The following is a 17,082-nucleotide window of genomic DNA, read 5'->3' as shown; positions in this document are numbered from 1 at the left end:
CCACCGAACAAGGTGCAAAATCCATACATAGGATTGCGCTGCGCGGGTAAGGAACGCAGCTTGCCCGATTTTCCAGCCATTGTAATTTATTTATTTTTTTAGCGCAGGCCATTCCAGCTGTCACTCCGCAAAGTTTAATTCCAAGAAAAGCAAAATCCCTGCTTTCTTTCTCCCCCCCCCCCATTAATCCGCTGACTTTCCCAGCCAGGGAGGGGGGGGAGAGGAAAAAAAGGGCTGCTGGAGCTTTAAGAGCCGCCTCTCCCCCCTCTCCTCCTTCTAACAATGGTCTCAACCGCGCTCTAGCTCCTCAAAGCAAAAAAATTGTAATATGCCATTTTTTCCCCATGGATGTTTCCCCCTTTCGGCTGCCGACGAAGTGACAGGCGGAGGAAAATGCTGAGGTGCCGCCGAGCCGCTCCTGCTGGCGGCCGAAGCGGGTGGCGGGCTGCGCTGGGGCTGCCTTCCCTGAGCAGGAGCGGCGGCGGCGGCGGCGGCGGCGTTGGCGTTGGTCCTGGCAGCCTTGCCCGGGAGGCGAGTGGAGGGGCGGCGGCGGCGGCCGGCTGTGTGTGAGCGCCCAGCGGAGCCAGGGCGAGGACCACCGATTCCCGAGAGACGCGCGGAGAAGACCAAGCTTTAGGTATGTTGCAAAGCCAGAGGGCAAAGGCAGATCTCAAACCACCCCCCCTGCCCCGCACATCCCATTGCAAAGGGAAAGGGAGGTGGTGGGGCTGCTGCCTTTTAAAGATTCTCCTTGGAAATGGAAATGCGAGTCTTTCAATGAAGTCAACTTCTTAAGGCTATTTTATTCCCTTAAAGGATGGGCTGGGTTTCTGGGTGGCAGATGTTGCAGCTGCAAGACTTAGCTCTTAATACCAAGACTTGCTGGTGGAGGGTGGGGGGTGCGGTTAAGTGGAAAGGATCTCTCTCCCTCTCTCTTTTTCCAACCCTCTACGTTCTTCTTCTTCTTTTAATTTTTCAAAGGTGATCTCACAGTTCAGCTGAAGCAGCGCGGGAGGGAAGGAGTTAACTAGGAGGAGAAAGATGCATGCAGTGTACAAGTCAGACAATGGCACGGATTTTCCTCCAGGAATTGCTCTCCGTGGGTGAAGTGAGGTGTAGCTGACAGCATCTGGAAAGGGGAAGGTGGGGGGGCGGAGAAGGAGAAGAAAATCGCAGGAATTGCTGGTCGCTGCAAGAGCAGCAGCGGCGGCGTCTCTTTGGAGGTGCTGTAAATATGGTTGGGTGAAGTAGTATCCGAAGGGCAGGGTGAGTTCCTGCTGATGATGTCACGGCAGGCACAGAGCAAAGGGGGATGGCGCGGATGTAGCCGAAGGGGCAAAGTAGCTCGTGCAATTAAAGACTTGGCTTCCCTGAATGGAGAAATGAAATTGCACGCAGGGCTCCCAAGGGAAGGGTTTAGCAAGAACAGGGGGAAAGTCACCTTATAGTACCATCTTCGGAATATAGAAGAAACCACACCCCTCCCACACCCTGATCCTTTGAAACTGGAAGCCTTCAAGGTGAACTATAGCTGAACGGTAGTGTGATAAGAAGGGAGCCTTTGTTGAGCAGTCAGTTGTGCTCACAAATTGCTCCTCTCACATCCCTACAATTAAAAAAGGAAGAATGGCAATGAACATGTGCCATGGAACAAACGTGACTGACCTGTGGAGCGGAGTGAATATTACTCTTCTGATTTCTGAGCTTTTTTTTTTCCACCTGGGGCATTTGATATCAAGAGGTAGAGAGAAGCTGGTGGGTGGGGTCAAAATGAAAGAACTAGGATTGACTTGCTGTGCTGTTTGCAGAGGTTTCACACACACACACACACACACACACACACACACACACACACCACCCTCTCCATGGTAGTGATTCAGAATAAAGATAAATTTTGATCAAATTAAGGATTGATACAGGTTGCCTTTTGCACATCAGAAAGCCCCAAAGTTGCAGTCTGTAATGGTCTGTTGTTTGGGGTGAAGTGGATATATACCATTATATAATTGCTTCCTTCTGGTAACTTTGAATTATGCAAGTTGTTTTAATTTCCCATGCATCTTGGAATAGTAAATCTCATCACAGGACTTAATGGTTAATTTACTTTACCAACTGCTCTAGCTGATGTGTTGCAGTTTGCACTATGTGAGCTTTGTGTACCAGAGTAGCCCAATGAAATTAATACACATGACTGACAAAGGGTTATTAACTTCAGTGGGTCTACTCTGAGCAGGACTAGCATTGAATACTACCTATAGCACTTTGTACAATAATGTAAAACACATTGATAAAAATTGCTTTTATAGAAAAGCAGTCATCTCAAATGGTACTTTCTGTTAGTACTAGTACTGTATTGTGAAACCATATCCTGGGGCAGGCTCAGTAGCAGACCACATGTTCTGATTGCAAAAGGTCCCCAGTTCCATCCCTGATATTTCCAGTTAAATATTTAAAGTTAAAGATTTCTGGTTTGGGAATGACCTCTGCTGAGATGTTGGAGTCACATGGACCAGTGATGGATATGTTATCCAAGAAATGTTGGAGTTTTCTTGTTCCAGATAGACAACTGTGCCCTTTCCCAGGATATGCCATTCCCCTCCCACAGGTTCACAGAATGGAAGAGAAGGAAAGGGGTACAGGGGGTCATCTAGTCCAACCCCCTGCAAGGCAGAAGTCTTTTGCCCCACCCACAACTCTGAGATTCTCTCATGCTGTACCAACTGAGCTATCTTTTCCTACCCAAGTGTTCTGTGGTCATTGAGCATGCTCAGTCCTGATTGGGATGTCTTCTAGTTTCTCCTCTCACCACAAAAACTTGTCTTCCTCTTTTTTTATATATCATGGGGTTTCCCCCAAGCCTCCTGATAAGAGGAATTATTGTGTGGGAGTGGTGCCATTTTTGCTAAAGAAGGATGAACGTTCAGGCTGGGTTACCGATCATTGATTTAAAATGCAGCTGAGTCCTCCTTTTTCTCAATTTGAATTGAAGCACATTTGGGGGAAACACAGCAAGATGCAGTATTTCATAAGAAACAGCAGGGTAGATAGGGATTGTAGCAAACCAGGAGCACACTAGATGCAGAGTATATGAGAGTGTGTGCACCACTTCAGAGAGAAGGAGTTCGCTATTATAGGATATGATAATGGTTGATATTGTCCAGCTGAAAGTTTGCCAAAGGGTCTACGTTAACTTTTGGTTATTGCCCCTTTTCGGAATCTCGTTACTTCTGGAAATGCAATATTCTTTATTGACAGAACTGATGCATGCAAACCCAAAGAGATCATGGAAAAGAATTCATATTTGAATTCACCATTAAACAATTTTTGCAGTGTAAAAAAAGTTCAAAGAAATTTACTCACAAAATCCAAGTTTTAAGCTTGATCTAGGATTCTTTATTTACTAAGCTTTGCATCCCCAAACAATGAATTACAGGATCTCCAAGAGCTGGGCATTGCAGACGAAACATTAATTCCATGAGATGTGCAGTCAATCAAGATTAGCTGAAGTGGAATTAGATGCTCATGTTAATATGAAAAGTTGTGAATTCCTCTATTAGTGCCCAACTCAGATTGTCACTCTGTACCTTTCTCATGCTATATCAGACTGAGTTTCTTACTGACTTATTTTGTAATTCTATTTGCTAGGAGAAAATACATCTCTGGGGGGGAAACCCCAATCCCATTTGTTTATTTGTTCTGCAATAAAGAACAAACAGTGGCATTAAAAGAATTTCAGACCAATAACCACAGAGCCTTGTGCTTCATTATCTCTGTCTTGCTGTCCTTTCAAGCCGTCTTGTAAGGTGAAGGCACTTGATAGGCTTGTGAGCTTCGATGTAAGTTTGTTAATCAATTACCTCATCAGAACATTTTAATGAATCCAAAGATCAGCAGTTAATAAGAGTATGGTTGGTGAAAGCCTGCTGTAGAAGAAAGGGCACACATGGTATATTATTGGATAGATTCCCTCCCTCCCTCCCTCCCTCCCTCCCTCCCTCCCTCCCTCATTTTTACTAAACATCTGAACCTTCCACAGTTAAGCTTAATGTGAAGATCTATCTTAGTATATATATTTTTTCCAGAAGGATGTTGACAGTCACTAAATAATCTCTTTTTTCTACTTAATTCAGATATATCATTGCTAAGGCATAACAACCTCAAATTACAGGAGTAATTTTAAAACTGCAGTGCACAATCCCTTTCCCATAGATGTAAATAGCAAAAGTCCTATGCATTTTAATAGAGTTAGGTTGTAATTGATTTATGAACACTCTTGGGGTTAAACAGTGTTGTTGTTTTTAATTCCTCTTTCTTTCTCATTTAAAAGTGACTTTTAGGAGAAACTCCACTATTGTGATTAATTTAAACAATGGAGTTGGACGAGATCTCTAAGATCTTAGAGCAAACTCCCTGATGGTGCAGGAAATCGGCTGCTATGGCAGCTCTGCTAGGTTGCCATGTAGTCTCTGCTTAATCATTCATTTCTTATAATATTTTAAATTCCATTTAAATATCTTTAGAGGAGTGCCTGTGCTTATGTAGCCAGAACATCAGCACTCAAGCACATAAGGCAGCTATTAGCAGACTCAGTGGAACCCTGATACAGTGGTACCTCGGGTTAAGTACTTAATTCGTTCTGGAGGTCTGTTCTTAACCTGAAACTGTTCTTAACCTGAAGCACCACTTTAGCTAATGGGGCCTCCCGCTGCTGCTGTGCAATTTCTGTTCTCATCCTGAAGCAAAGTTCTTAACCTGAAGGTACTATTTCTGGGTTAGCTGAGTCTGTAACCTGAAGTGTATGTAACCTGAAGCGTATGTAACCCGAGGTACCACTGTATTTGCAGAAGTACAAAGCATCTTGGGGGGAGGGGGAAGAAAGCCCACTGCTCCTCCAAAGGGCAGCTGTTCTTTGTGATTTGGAGGCAATGAGCACACTTTGGGGTGAAGAAGACTATAGCTTTTATTCACGCGCAACAAGAATCAGCATACAGCACACATAGAACCGACTGGAGAAAGAAGAGAGAAGAAACAACACATGAATATAAAAAAGTAGAGCAAACTACCTCATTGTCTGGATAGGTCATGTCCCCAGGGATGGGGGAAGAGAGCTGTCCACAGAAATCAAGATTTTAATCAAGGTGGGGTGGTGCACTAGCAGGCCCTCCCCACAAGTGCCCTCAAAAGGTATCAGCAGCAAAGGAAAAAGCGTTCCAGCTCTTTCTAACTCTGTTCTTACTTGGTGTGAGACTTTTGAAATGAATGCTAATGCACATTCAAAAGCAAGTGCACTTTATTGCCTTTATTGTGGCCTGGAAGGATGTGTGAGTGAGAGAAAACATGTGCAACAATCTTGCTGTCACCTGTATTGCAGGAGAGGTGTTGAACTTGAGCTGAGAAAGTAGAAAAACCCTACCCTGCTATCCACTGCTTTCATACCCACATTGCAGGTGGGGCTGCACTATTGGGACACAGCACAAGGAGAACGTTAAGCACGTTTTTAACTCACCGCCGCCACCAAACAAAACCCCCCAAAGACACACACTTTCCTGTTTCACACGCATCCGTTTGAACTCAAGAGAAGCTCTGGAAACATTTCTGACCATTTCCTGTTTTCTGGCTAATCAGCTCTCTGCATCACTCTGACAGTCCTAATCCAAAAGTATACTCTGGTAAAGACGTCTCTTGGAGGACTCCATGTGTCTCTTGGAGGACTACCAGCTTTTCCGTTTCCCCTTCTTTCTGTTGTTATCAAGGCAATCTGCATTGAGTGGGGAGGACTGAGGGTGTTCCAGCCCTATCAAATCATGCATTGCTTGTGAGCATGCTCAGAGCTTGTTCCTTGAAGGCTAGATCTCCTCATATCTTTTAGCATGTTCTGTTAACCAGAGAAGCAACAGGGAGTGTTTCCTACTTTGAAGGACATTTTTGTTTTCTTTAGTATTTGTTTCGTGACCTTCCTTGCAAGAGAGGGAAGCAAATAACAGTGGTCACAGTGTGAGTCTCTTTCTATTATATATGTGTATATATATATAGATATAAAATGTGCTTTTAAAATCTTTTTTTTTGCATTCATTTTTTATGAATTGAATTGGAAGGAGAAATTATGGACATATTTTGCATGTGCTGCAGCAAACTCTGTATTAACAATTTCCCTGCATACACACATTAAAAACTGCAGCAGCTGCTGCTGGATAAAGCAGAGCAGGGCAAACTGATCTAAGCCAAATGCAAGTATTTTCCAGAGTATTTCCAGAACTGGTGTGCAGATCTGCTTCCAACAAGCCCCTTCCTAATTCCGAATCTCATGAATATGGAGTAATGGAGGGAAATGCTCTTGCTATTATTTCTATATTGGGTGTTTTTTGTGACTTTATCTGTCAGTTTCTAAAATGAGAAGTTTGGTCTCTATGACTGTTTGCATATCACATTGACTGACTACCCATCTTTCCCCAAACCTGGACAATATGATTCCTAATCTCAGTGTAAGAGGCTGATTACAATTACTCCGGTGTGGTGAACTCTGCACATGACCAGAGATTATTACAAAGCCATGCATTGCAAGTATGTTCTGGTGTGCCTTGGTTCAAATGAAGCAATAATCTTTCATCTGTTGGTCGGAGCATTTTGTTCTGTACTTTTAATTTAGAGGAAAGAAGTGTTTTGTATAATGAAAAGTTAAATTGATTGGGGGGAGAGAGAAAAAAACAGGATGCAACTTGTAGCATGTGCTTTTTACATTTTAAAAAAGTTTGTTTGTTTACTTTTCGCCAATGGATGTGTAGGTGTAGTGATGAATATGTGAATTCAAAATCTTATGTCATGTGGTATGAAATAATTTCTAAATAAGAGGTATGGAGTCAATCTTGCCTGAAAATCATAGGGGCCCTCTTACAATGCAAGCTATTCTCAACTCCATAGCTGTGCAGAGAATAACTGATGCTTTTTAGTGAGGAGACAGTAGCACTCAGCACACTTTCCTAAACAAACCCTGTTATAAGAAAAACAGCAAGGTTAAGAACTGCAGCCCTACCAAGTCAAAATGTTGCCAGCTGCCACTGGCATAGTACACAACAACCCTGCAGTATAGTCAGATTTTAATATTGCAAGTAACCTTTATTTGGATTTCCAGTCAAAATTCCCATACCTTTCAGTTTGCAGCAGAAGCCAGTCTTTCTGCTTAATTGACCCCTTAGGCATCCTCACAGGACAAATCAAACACTCAGCTGTATGCAGAAACCTCCTGCTCTGTTGACTTGCCTGCAGACCTATTGCACTTTCAAATGTCCAAAACTTTTGTTAAAAAGCCATGATGTAAGACCCAAGCTGGACCATAGATTCATGTCTTTGATGCTGGGTTTTTTCCACAGCCCTGGGTTAATGCATATATTTGGTGCAAAATGTTGTTGCCCTGCTTGAGACCGATAGCAAATTCAGGTGCTGCATTATGACAGCTGTGTAGTGAAAGCAGAGTTGCTGATATTGGCATGCAGGTTTGCAGAAGCAGCAAAAATGACGAGGGGGTGGGATTGAAAGGGCAAGATCTCCCCTCCAAAAGCAGTCCAGTAAGGACTGAGCACGCTCAGTGGCCATAGAATATTGAGTGTCTGTTGAGCAGGGGGAAAGAATGAAAATCTGGAGGAAAGGGAAATTCAGTATCCTACAGCTGATTGCAACATTGAATAGGAGCACTGCAAAATGTAACATTAGTTGTTGCTTACAGGTTCCCCTAATTCCGGGTGTTCCTTTGCTTGAAGAATAAACTTTTTGGTCTGACCTTGTTGCATTGAAATTGGCCCTAATGATCATTAATATCAATGGCGGTTTGCCTTAAGTGTGCTGTTGGGTCCTTGGAGAGCTCTACCATTTGGGTCTACGGCACTGCGTTTTGTTTCCCTTGCTAGATTGCTGTGCTTTGAGAAGAGAGCAATCACGTGTTTCTTGTGGGATTGCAACCATGGTGAAAAATCTGGAAAGTTACTCATTAGTGGCAAAGAAAAGGTGAAAAAAAGAAAAGACAAGACAATGCACTAGGGGTAGAAATATACGTTCATGGATCATGCTTTCATCCACTGCCTCCTACTTCACCCTTGTCCAGCTCAGAACCCATTTAATTGTAACCTTGAACTATCAGGTCTTAAACCTCTGGTGTAACCAAATTAAATACAATTACTTCTAGGTGCCTTGCTCATTATGTGTCCTGAGCATCCCAATTGTATGGTGCACCTAGGATGTCTGCTTCTGAGTCTCTGTTTGCCCCCATGTTAGCTTGCTGGTACCCACACCCAGCCAGCAGTGACTTACCCACACGTGGGAAACATCACAAGAGTAACAAATGCAACAACAGTGGCAATCTCTTTTATAGCAAAACATGCAGCTACCCACCAATGGCGATTTTGCTCACAGGCATCTCGTGTAACAAGCACACAGTAACAGCACCAATCAACAGGTAGCAATTTGTCACTGTAGCAAGCCTACTAACAGTTCCCAGCTGTCAGGGAGAGTTCTAGGCAGAAGGAACAATAGCAATCACTCTGCCTACCCTCATATTTTTCTATTGCTTTTTATTGTTTTGATATATTTTACCCTTTTAATGTTCATTGCGCAGCCCAGGGAACGTGTGTCGTGTGGGGGGGGGGCTATATAAATATAGCCAAACAAAGTGAGCAATGTACAGCTGACACATTGAGGCAGCTTAAATAGCCTTCCTAGAGTTCTTATTTCAGGAGAACATTTTTATGTCGCATTGGAAGTTATATGCTGTTTTCCATCAATACACAGAGGCAACAATACGGTTCAGTCAATGCATATGATTAACAAAACAAAGGTACCAAAGTCTTGAGGAAGAACTTTTGGCTTCTGCTTTCTTTGGCTGCCCTGATACAGTTAAAAGGGTGCTGTGGCTAAGGTGGCAGTTATAGGGTTTGGAGACTGAAGTGTGCTATGTGATCTCAGGTATTCTGGCTGAGGCTACGTGGCGTTAAGGCGTAAACAGCAAACTTGTCTGAAGTGCTGTCTGATGCTTCAAAATTTGTGTGTATCTATCCCAGTTGTAAATAACTGAGCCATGTTTATTGGTATGGCTCACTTTCCCACTCAGTCCTTCAAGTACTTTATAAAAGGAATCCAGTCCAAAAGCAGAGATAAAACACCAATATAAGCCACTCAGAATATTAACACACAAGAAGAGTAGAGCATCTAGGAAAAGAACAAGAATGGGAGTCAATAGCATGGGCTAGAATGGCAGAATCACTTGAGATCAAAGGCAAAATAGAATGGTCATGGTTTGACGCTACTGTTGTAATATATGGACGGCATATTAGTTAATAATTTTAGCTAGTACACAGTGATTCTGTTCATTTTCATTTCCTGATGTTTTAAGGTTAATAACCTTCTGAACTAGCATAAATGTTGGCCATAAATGTTTATTGAGAAATATCCAACAGCATATTGGATTTGTGAAATTACCTTGTGTTGCACAGCACCAAGCACCTTAAGATAGGTTATGATAATTGTGACATTAATTGATTTTCCAAAAGCTACCCTTAGGCTAGGCTGCAACAATCTTGGAACAAATTAGCTTTGTAGAAATGCATTTCTGTCCTCCTCATTTTGAGGAAGGAATTATGTGAAGGGCAATTAGCTTTCTTATTGGAAGAGATCACCTAAGTGAAGGCCTGACTCCAACCTAGGCTGCCAAGAAGAGTAGAGCGTTATGACATTTTTAATGTTGACTTTCTGCTGAGTCCAGCGTTGAAGTTGAGCTCTGCTATAGGAAAGTGTTGGGAAGTACTATCTTTGGCAATTAATAGTAGCCATGGGCACCACTACAAACAGTCAGAAGATGGCACGCAGGAGAGTGAGTGGGTGGATAAAGGTCAGATCAAAGAAACGAACTTAGAAAATGAAATCTTTGACATGTTTTCAAAGGACACTGTCTGTGTCAATCTGCTGGTGAGACTTTAAACGTATCCCTCTCCTGAAAGAGGAACACTTCCAGAACTGTGAATTATTAATTGTTATTAATAATTAACAATTTTATTAATAATAAATGATTATAATAATTCAATGACTAAATCTATTATTATTATTATTATTATTATTATTATTATTATTATTATTAATTATTTTACTGCCAGGAAGGGAGTCAATCTTGAAATGATTGACTTTATTATATATAATAGCTTCCTAGAAGCTACTGGTACTTAGAGGATTATTTTTCATCCCTCCCACCATTTGTTTTTTGCTTTCAGAAATGATGTGTGAAGTGATGCCCACGATAAACGAGGACACCCCGATGAGTCAAAGGGGGTCCCAGAGCAGTGGCTCGGACTCGGATTCTCACTTTGAGCAGCTTATGGTGAATATGCTAGATGAGAGGGACCGTCTCTTGGACACACTTCGAGAGACGCAGGAAAGCCTTTCTCTGGCCCAGCAACGCCTCCAGGATGTCATCTACGATAGAGATGCTCTCCAGCGGCAGCTCAACTCTGCACTGCCCCAGGTACGTTGGGTGTCCATACATTCCCGGTCATTTTAACTCATAAACATTGCGTTTGCAGCGCATAATCTCAATGGATAATATATGAGTTCCTTAAAGATCCAGTGTAAGAAGCTACAAAGCACTTTTTGTATGGTTTAACTATTGGACTTAAGCACTGACACTTAGTGTGCCTAGTTATATATATATATATAGGTTCAATAAGAAGGAAATTGAGCCCTTGGATGTGCAAATTGCCTCTGGTTCCATCAGAAAGTCGTATGCCTTGATCCAGAGCTTTATATGTGCTCCAGTGTGCAGATGGAACCACGATGCACTTTAAGCAGTCTTTCTCAAGGAAAGGAAAGCATGTCAATGCATCCCTTTGTAGGCACGATGCTACCCTTACCTCTGAAATGAATGGCAAGACCTTACAGATGGAATGGGGCTGCCCTGCACATGTACTCTGCACATTGGATCTCTTCTACTTAACAGGTTTGCTGCATTTAGATGACAATGACGATTTCAAAGTTTACTTTAAACTTAATTGCTGCAAGACAGGAAACAACATGAATGTATCTATTTGAGGAAGGAATAGAATGTATCTATTGATTGATTCAGGGACAGTGTACAATCTAATATCAATGCAATACAAACATAAAAGTAATAAAAACTTATGCCAATTAATAGAACGTACCTGGTAAATTAGTCTAAGGGAAAGGATGCTCTTTATCTGAGTCAAATCAGGCATAGGGTAGCCTAACATCAAAGCCATGCCAATGCATGCCCACCCCACAGAAAACCATATTGGGAAGCTTGGAGAGCAATGCAGCCCCACTGCCCATTGCCTGCCACTACTGCACACAGTGTCACAGACGAGATTGCAAATATATTTCCCATGGAAATAGAGGCATGTATTCAATTCTCGGCAACTCTGCTCAAGCTTCACCTTCCAGCTTTCCCACTGACTTTTTTTTAAAAGCTCCCTGATACTATTTATATCAGAGCCTCAAAGCTACAGTCTTTAAGATGCAGTTGCAAACCACATGCAAGCAGTTGCAAAATGTAAAGGGACTTCTTGCATACAGCAAGGAACACAAGTCTCTTTGCTGAGCTATTTCTACCCCCTTGCTTTGATCTTGCAGCATTGCAATTGCATCAGACATCAAGTTGCACAGTATCAAAACCCTCCCCTCCCCTCTCTCTGCTGCTTTCCATTACACAGCTGATGGGCAAGGGCGGTGGTCCCAGGGGTCCAGTGAAATACCTGCTTTCACAGGTGTCTAGAAGAGGGAGCATCAGTGAATCCAGATGCAGCCATTCCAACAGGACAAATGCTATGCTGGAAAATGCTTCTTCTACATCCCCCTTAAAGGTCTAAGAGCCCTGTTGTCCTGTGTTCCTCATGCACTCTGGTCCCAAAACAAACATACTATGGTGGGAAGGAAAGGACTGAGTGTATTTAAACCATGTCTGAGTGTCTAGAGGTGTCCAGCATGGGCTACAAGGGGCTGGAGGGGGGGAATGTTTCCCTTTATTTATATGGGTGTACAGATCTCGAGATAAACTGGAACCAACCAGTGATGGAACAGAAGAAGCAGCATTCTGAGCAGTGAGCTGTTGGCCCAGGCCTTGAAGCGGGGTAGGTAGGTGGGGACAATTGCCCTTACACAGAAAACTCTTGGGACTTGGATTGGAGAGAAATGGAGGTGCATGCCCTCCAAGTCCCAGACAGCCTTACTTCCTGGTGGCATTTTCTACTCCCAGGTAGGAGGAGCCTGTATGACTGGCAGCAGGGAGGGAAAGACAAGCTGGATAATAAATTGGGGACAATGAGATCCAGGGGATATTGAGAACCAATAGTGGTGGCAGGACTTGCAGAACTCAGAACATATACGAATAAATGAGACAGACCTCTGGGCTCCAGAAAGCAGAGAGGAACTGACAGTAGATCCTAGTGATAGGGAACAGTGACTAAACCAGGGAGCCCCAAACTCGGCCCTCCAGCTGTTTTGGGACTACAACTCCTATCATCCCTAGCTAACAGGTGGTCAGAGATTATGGGAGTTGTAGTCCCAAAACAGCTGGAGGGCCAAGTTTGGGGGTGCCTGGTCTAAACAGAGTTCATAACTCATTAATAATTGTTGTGCATACATACCATTCTTCTATGCTTTACTACAAGTTGCAAATCGGGAAGCCAGCAACATACGAAGCTTGAATATAGGAACTTAAATCAGCTAAAGGACACAATTAATTCTCTTTTTTTAAAAAAAAAAAACAACCCAAGATAAAACCCTTCATAGGGAAGTCAAGGACATTATAATGATTTTCTTTAAAAAAAAAAACCCTAGGCCCAGAAAAATGGTATTTGGGCACTGCTATTTGTGTTTACAAATCGTGTGACTTAAGGCATGTCTGGATGGCAGTAACAGCTGGACTTTGATCATTTCTTACTACGTTCTGTCTTAACCCCAGGCAGCAGTGGAATCCTTAAAAAGCACAGGTGCCATTTCTTGAGCCATGTAGATGAAAGGGTGGCAGTTTGAAACTTTGCAGTACGCCTTAGGATTCCTTCCTCTTCCTACCTATTGTCTTTGAACTTCACCTTGCCCAAACAAATGGAACCTGATATTCTTTAGCCACCTGTAGAGACCAGTCTCTTCCTGTGCAATGTAGTCAGTGGTTATGCAGTGCCATCACAAAATAAGGCAGGCAAAATATGCTGCTGGTAAATGTGAAGCCTGTTTGGTGATGTTTGGTAGCGCTTGACAAAGAACACCTATTAATTTGGTCCCCCCCCTCAGAAAAGTGGGCTTATGTGTATGCCCTGAGGCTTGTACTGCAATATTTAAAGCATGGAATAGGATCACCTTTACAATCTGATGGAATCGGACGGTAGTGCAAAGAAAGCAGGAAGTACCTTCAATATAATTGGAGCAAGTAGAGTTATATTCTAGAGTGTATTATAACCATTTAGTATTTAATAAATATGGTAGGCAGCAATCTGCCAGTATTTAGTAAAATCTGGCATTTAGCATTTATTCTCAGGAGCTGCACATTATTTCGGATTTAGCAAGCACTTGAACTTTAGCAGGGATGGGTATACAGATCTTGATATATCCAGCTTCATTCCTAGTTTATTACAAAGGCCTGTTTTTAACCTTACTTATGTAATATGTGAGATGGCAAATGTTCCGCTATTACAGTTCTGGTTGAGTAGTTGCTGTGAATATAAATGGCTAATTTAAGAAACTGTATATGAGCTTTTATTTGGAATCAGTTAGTGAAGAAGGGATATGATCTTTTCCTTATGCAATGAGACTTAGTTCTGATGCATACATATTCAAGAAGCAAAAGACTGGCAAGAAATAGGATTTATTTTTTTTAAAAAAATAGTTTTATCTTCCATGTGGAAGTGGTGCCCACTGGGAATGACAGAGCTAGTCTTATTGAACTCTCATCAAATAATGATGCACATTTCAAATTCTATCCTTGTTTCTTTACAAAATAGAGCTAGGCAGGATGAGTATCGTAATCTAGCACCAAACGGGTGGAGCATGTGGATTTTGTTACTGTGTAGTAATTCTGGCAAAGAGAAGTGTTCAGAATCTGTGCTCATCTTCTTAGGGCGTGATGAGAGCCTGTTGGATCACACCAATGGCTCATCTAATCTAGTGTTGTGTTCTCACAGTGGCCACCCAGATGCCCCTGAGAAACCTGCAATTAGGACCTGAGCACAACAGCACTTTTTACCTTGTGGCTTTTGGCAACTAGTATGCAGAAGCACGGGACGCGGGTGGCACTGTGGGTTAAACCACAGAACCTAGGACTTGCTGATCAGAAGGTCGGCGTTCAAATCCCCGTGACGGGGTGAGCTCCCGTTGCTCGGTCCCTGCTCCTGCCAACCTAGCAGTTTGAAAGCACATCAAAGTGCAAGTAGATAAATAGGTACCGCTCCGGTGGGAAGGTAAACAGCCTATCCGTGCGCTGCTCTCGTTCGCCAGAAGCAGCTTAGTCATGCTGGCCACATGACCCGGAAGCTGTCTGCGGACAAACATCGGCTCCCTCGGCCAATAAAGCGAGATGAGCGCTGCAACCCCAGAGTCGGTCACGACTGGACCTAATGGTCAGGGGTCCCTTTACCTTTACCTTTATGCAGAAGCACACTGCCTCTAACCATGGAGGACAGAACACAGCCATTGGGTTTGGTAGTCAATGATACCCTTATTTTCCATGAATTTGCCGGTCTTCTTTTAAAGGTGTCTGAATTAATGGCCACTGCCACCTCCTGTATGAGCAATTTCCATCCTCTGTGAATTCATCCGATCTAGATATTACCGTACGTGCTGCTTTCTGCCATTTTGTTTACAGTGGTCTACTAGACCAGGCTGGGGAGACTCAGGCATGGAAACAAAATGCACCCCCCTGAGCATAGGTGCCAACTCCTAGGGGCCAAGGCAGTTTCGGCCCCCCAAATGCATTTTTGGAGGAGGCCGCCCCCCTCAATTTCCAGAGGGCATTTGGCTCTGCCCCTGGCTCCTCATGACGTCAATGTCAGGATGTTTCACAATGGCATGTTGGGTCCCCCCAATCCTCTGGCGAAGCCGGCACCTCTGCCCCCAAGACCTCTCCCTTCAGCCGTTGTGACTCTCCTTAGGCTCCACCCCTCTTCCTAGGCTACACCCCCCACAGACCCTGTCCTGAATTCTTCTCAATTGCTTTCCCCATGACTGGAATGTGCCCTTGAATTTTCATAATATGCCTTGCCAATTTGGATGGCTGCAGATGGAGAGATGTATGTGCGTGTAGACTTTTGCATGGCTGGAATGTCCTCTGCTGTACAAAGGTGAGATTCATATCCATTGCTCTGCCTCCTTTTGCCTCTGCTCCCCACTGACACATGGCTGCTGGAAGGTTGCCCATGAGGAACATGGTCCTTAGGCTGAGAAAGGTTCCCCACAATGCCTGGCGTTGGCTGACCTCGGTACATTTCCGTATTGGTGTCTGGGCTCAATGTAGCCCATTCCTAAGTTGGTTTAATCAGAAGAAACTTCACTAGGACTCGCTATCTAGTTGGTGTGCTTAGCACTGAAGCCTTTTCTTATCAGAGTTTCCAGCACAAGAATATTGGTAATGAAGGGTCACCCGAACAGTAACACTTTTTGTGTGACCCTCCTTTCCTTTCAGTGCATGGTTACAGAAGAGTGCAGGGTGTGTAATGAGGTGTACTGTGTTCATGCAAGCCAGCAGTTTGAGGATCTGTTGCAGCACACAGCGATTCCTTGGAAGACACAAAAATGTGGAAAAGGTTTCTTGAAATTTAGGAAGTTTTAAAAACACCACATGGATTCCCCCCCCCCATTGTGATTGAGTTATTATTTTTCTCTTTTTATGAACTTCCACATTAATCCTAAATGTGTTGCTTGGAAATAGATGCCTAGGCAGCTGCTTTGAATAATGAATGGCATAATTCAAAGACTTCCTGTGTGTGTGTGTGTGTGTGTGTGTGTGTGTGTGTGTCAGAGAAAGAGAGAGAAAGAGAGGCTTTTAAGTGATGTAATGCAGATTGTTACTTGTGTTAATTGATTTCAATGTGTCTACACTTAGTTGGATGCAATGTTAATGTTGCTGGGACTGAGAACTAGCATGGCCACCCCCTGTCCCACCCTAAAGCAGCCCAATGAGGACTGAGCCTTAAGGAAGCATGGCCTCTCAAATCTGCTTCCATTATATAAAACTCAGCACAGAGCACACATCCAGTCACGGACAACTCTGGGGTTGCGGCACTTGTCTCACTCTATAGGCCGAGGGAGCCGATGTTTGTCCGCAGACAGCTTCCAGGTCATGTGGTCAGCATGACTAAGCCACTTCTGGTGAACCAGAACAGCGCACGGAAACGCCGTTTACCTTCCCGCAGGAGCGGTACCTATTTATCTACTTGCATTTTGGCGTGCTTTCGAACTGCTAGGTTGACAGGAGCAGGGACCGAGCAACGGGAGCTCACCCCGTCATGGGGATTTGAACCGCCAACCTTCTGATCGGCAAGCCCTAGGCTCAGTAGTTTAGACCACAGCGCCACCTGATATAAGAACCACTAAAAACAAAGAAAAACAATAATTTAAAAACAATCGTATGCAAGCGCACACACATGCATACATATATAATGTCCTGTTGCTGGTTTCTAGAAGCTTCATGTCTCGCCATTGTTGGAAAAAGGTGTTGGAGTACACAGACTGTGAGATCCAGCATGGTTCATATACAGAGTACAATGTATCATCACACACATTTGTTGAACTCAATGCTACAGTTGTGGTTGTGGGAGGGAAGAGGTGCAGATCAACAATAGCTTTGCAAGCGTTGCAGGATCTAATTCTGTTGCAATAGTTTCAATATCTAATTGTGCTGTAAATTTTGCTGCAGACAAAGAGACCTGCACTGTGGTATTTACTTGGAAGAAATGCTCTGGAGGTTTTTTCCTTTTTTTTTTGTCTTTAGAATGCAAGCTTGAGGAATCCTTGGGGGAGGGTAAAAAGGAAATAGTCAGGGAAGGAAATGTAATGACCTTGCTCTATTGAACCAGTACATGCAATTTGATCAATATGAAG

At 43.4% G+C, this 17,082-nt stretch overlaps 1 protein-coding gene across 7 annotated transcripts in view; it reads left to right on the top strand.

Annotated features, from left to right (window-relative positions):
- Positions 1 to 345: 345 nt before the first annotated feature.
- Positions 346 to 17,082, top strand: part of PPFIA2 (PTPRF interacting protein alpha 2) — a 285,944-nt gene continuing 269,207 nt past the window's right edge. For 5 of the 7 annotated variants that reach the window (XM_053406948.1, XM_053406938.1, XM_053406935.1 and 2 more), the window contains exons 1-2: positions 347 to 637; positions 10,251 to 10,501. In XM_053406948.1, the coding sequence (XP_053262923.1) occupies positions 10,253 to 10,501 (249 nt within the window). In that variant the 5' untranslated portion in view covers positions 347 to 637; positions 10,251 to 10,252. Of the gene's footprint in view, positions 638 to 10,250; positions 10,502 to 17,082 lie in introns of all 7 variants that reach the window. The other 2 variants (XM_053406933.1, XM_053406934.1) reach the window with 2 other exon arrangements.

This window comes from Podarcis raffonei, chromosome 10 (assembly GCF_027172205.1).
Source record: "Podarcis raffonei isolate rPodRaf1 chromosome 10, rPodRaf1.pri, whole genome shotgun sequence".
Classification (NCBI taxonomy): Eukaryota; Metazoa; Chordata; class Lepidosauria; order Squamata; family Lacertidae; genus Podarcis; species Podarcis raffonei.
Note: the sequence above shows the minus strand (reverse complement) of the source record. Positions and strands in the feature narration are given on the sequence as shown.